At 45.0% G+C, this 3655-nt stretch overlaps 1 protein-coding gene across 1 annotated transcript; it reads left to right on the forward strand.

Annotated features, from left to right (window-relative positions):
• The first annotated feature begins 1716 nt into the window (after nucleotides 1–1716).
• Nucleotides 1717–2568, forward strand: LOC137643242 (uncharacterized). Its single transcript, XM_068376084.1, has one exon. It carries the CDS (start codon nucleotides 1717–1719, stop codon nucleotides 2566–2568), a length of 852 nt encoding a protein of 283 aa, XP_068232185.1.
• Nucleotides 2569–3655: the final 1087 nt, after the last annotated feature.

Raw genomic sequence — 3655 nt, forward strand, 5'->3', positions numbered from 1 at the left:
GCACTGTTAGTCAATTTGTTAGAGGTTAAGGAGCTCTGCAAGAAAGGGGGATTAACATTGACAAAGTTCAGCAGCCCTTGTGTGGAGGTTATGTCATTGATCCCGAGGGAGTGGTACAGTAGGAGCACCTCAGAGCTTATAGAGGGATCAGAGTCACATAAGACAAAGGCTTTGGGAGTACAGTGGGACTTGGCCACTGATGAATTGGGTGTCCGAGCAGAGCTAATATCAGTTCCAAGGACTAAGCGGGACCTGTTGTCAGCCATAGCCTCGATTTACGATCCACTCGGAATATTGGCGCCAGTTTTAATCCAGGGTAGGGTCATCATGCAGGATCTCTGCCGATTAAAGATAGCCTGGGACATGGAGTTAGACCCTGACACTACGGGCCGTATCAAGGCGTGGGCAAAGAGATTGAGCCAGACCAGCGGGACCAGTGTGCCCAGAAGCATGAAGGTTATTCCATGGGAATCAGCCACCCTAGTACAGTTGCATTTGTTCTCAGATGCAAGCGTTATGGCTTTGGGAGTAGTGGCATACTTGCAGGTCTCGGATCCGTGGGGAAACGTATCTTGCAGATTCATCATGGGAAAGGCAAGGGTAGCACCACTGAAGCATGTTTCAGTGCCCTGCCTAGAACTTAGTGCAGCGGTACTGGCCGTAAGACTAGGAAGCACTATTCTGACCATGATAGATTTCAGGGTAGATGGGGTCTATTATTGGACCGACTCAACAACCGTATTGCAATATATTAGGAATGATCAGGCCAGATACCAGACATTTGTGGCAAACCGTGTCTCTATGATAAGGGAGGGCAGTGATCAGAAAGAGTGGAGGTATGTTAACTCTGAGTGGAACCCAGCAGACGATGCAACACGTTCCAAGCAGCCTGAAAGGTGGAGAAAAGGGCCGGAGTTTCTGTTGAAGGAGGAGGGTTTCTGGCCAACTGAGGCCGCTCAAATGTCAGATGGTGTGGAAGGATTAGAAGTTAAGCGTGAGATAAGACCAACAGGAACTAGAGGCTACCAAATAATTAGTTTCAGGATTGGGATGGACATCAGGCAAACAGGTATGTATAAAATCATCCACCACTATTCTAGGTGGATCAAGCTCCTTAGAGCTTTGGGTTGGTTGTTGCTATTTGCTAGGTACATTATTTATAAACACAGGCAGCTGCTCAGCGAGCTAGATGTGCATCTGTCCACTGAAATTATTAGCTTGGTGGAGACGGTGGTAGTGCAGGTAACACAGCGTGTTGATTACGAGTTAGAGATAGAGAGCCTTGAGAAGGGAGGAACTATTAGGGCCTCTAGCTCCCTAAGAAGGTTGAAACCAATCCTGAGAAATGGGCTTCTGTGCGTTGGAGGTAGGTTATCTTCGGCAAATATCTCTCCAAGAGAAAGGCATCTAATTATTTTGCCGTATAAGGGACACTTGACAGACATGGTGATCCAGTATTATCATGAGCGTTCTAACCATATGGGTGTAATGCATGTCTTGAGCCTGGTGAGGTAGAAATTTTGGGTAATTAAGGGCCATGCAGCAGTACGACACGTGCTGAGTAGATGTGTCAGGTGTCACAGGGCACACGGAAAAGCCATCGAGCAGCTAATGGCCGATCTACCACCCGATCGTGTGGAGTCGGGGAAACCCCCATTTTATCGCACCGGGGTGGACCTTTTTGTGCCATTCTTCGTAAAATGAGGCAGAGCACAGATGAAGCATTGGGGAGTTATATTAACTTGTTTGAACACGAGGGCCATACACTTGGAGGTGGCCTCGAATCTCACATCAGATTCATTCATTAGTGCCTTCAGGAGGTTTTTGGCTCGTCGTGGTCAGGTCAAGACAGTTAGATGCGACTGCGGCACTAATATTGTGGGATCGCGGAAAGTTCTCAACTCCAGTTATGAGTTCTTGGCAGGAAACAAGGTGCGCAATGAGTTGCTCAGGTGTGGGGTGGAATTTATTCTCAATCCTCCCAGCGCCTCACATTTTGGAGGAGCATGGGAGCGGTTGATAGGTACCGTGAGGAAGGTCTTAGATATAGTCTTGGGGACACAGCAATTGGATTATGAAGGGCTATGCACACTCTTTTGTGAAGTGGAGGCAACGGTTAACAGTAGACCCCTTACTGTCATCACCTCAGACATTAGAGACCCGGTTCCACTCACACCGAACAAGCTTTTAAACATGGGAGATTCGCCTGTAGGCTGCGACGTTGCAATAGGTGGCCATTCTAAGCAAAGATGGAAGCAGGTGCAGCATATGGCCGAGCAGTTCTGGGCCTGTTGGAAACGTGAGTATCTGTTGGGGTTACAGAAGCACCAGAAATGGCTCAAAGAGCGACGAAATGTCAGGGTGGGATACGTAGTCCTTATGGTCAAGGAGAATGAAGCGCGCTGCCATTGGCCATTGGCTAGAGTAGTGCAGACCAAAGTAGGGAAAGATGGTTTGGTGAGGACGGTGACTGTCAGGAGAGAGGGCAAGGAATACGACAGACCGCTGTCGAAGCTTGTTTTAATTTCAGAGGAGGAGACGGATCTAATGGGCGTTACAGAGCGATAAGGTGTTGAACCCCCTTGTGTTCAAGAGGTTTCAAAGGGGCGGGTGTAAACGCAGGGAAGTTTCACGCAGGGAAATTTCACTCAGGGAAATTTCACACAGGGAAATCTCCCTTTTCCCTGCGCAACTTTGAATGACTGTTCGTGGTAAATCCAAAATTTGTAATTAAATTTCGGTCACTAATAGAGGCGTACACGTTATAAAATAATAAGAAAATTGAAATGAGGAAGTTTCCGTCAGAAACAATAATTTTAGGGACACCTTTTATATGTTAGTAACAAAAGAAAACAAAAGAACCATCGGTCCATCTCCCGCCACCCCTCTGTCAAGCGCTTGGGAAAGCGGCAGGTGGGCCTTTCAAACAGTGTTAGGCGTCGGGAGCAGACGTGTTTGAGAGAATCCACATCGACGACTTTAAGATGGAATTATAATATAAGGTAAGCATCACAGTGTTCTGAGATTTAGAGACGAAAAAGGGTTGTCAGGGTTGCTGTTTATATAACAATAGCTATTAGGGTTGCTAATATGATGAAATATAGACACATGAAATAAAGTGAGGGGTTTGCTTGTGTTAACGGTGGCGTACCCTCGGTAGGGACTTGACCGCGGCCCATGAGGGGATAGAGCTGGACGGTCTTTGCAGTGGACACAAACAAAATTGTAAGTAAGAAATGTTATCAAGAGGTCTTTACAATTTAAGGAGGGAAAATAGAGCTCGTAAGGGATTAAGCTAAATAAAATATGCCACAGATCGAATAACTATTTAGTGAAATTCTCTCATGACTTAATGATGTCTATTAATGCTTAGTGCTTATTTCTTAAAGAGTCGATATAGCAGAACCAAGGGATTCACCCACCTAGTATTACGAATTTTGTAATCAAGTTATTATACCAGAGGTCTTTATTGGAAATATTAATAAAAATGTGTAACATGCAAGAAATAGAATACAAAGGAATCACAATTACTGAAATTATAGCAATAGAGGTTTCCAATAATGTTGTTTGAAATGTGTAGAGAATAGGGTTTTTCTTTAAATATGTTTTTTTTTTTTTTTTTTTTGATTAATTGAAGAATTGTCATCATATGAAT

The sequence above is a fragment of the Palaemon carinicauda genome, chromosome 6, assembly GCF_036898095.1.
Source record: "Palaemon carinicauda isolate YSFRI2023 chromosome 6, ASM3689809v2, whole genome shotgun sequence".
NCBI classification, from domain to species: Eukaryota; Metazoa; Arthropoda; class Malacostraca; order Decapoda; family Palaemonidae; genus Palaemon; species Palaemon carinicauda.

Coding starts and splice junctions, on each gene's coding strand:
- LOC137643242 (XM_068376084.1), top strand. CDS start 1,717: ATGAAGCATTGGGGAGTTATATTAACTTGTTTGAACACGAGGGCCATA.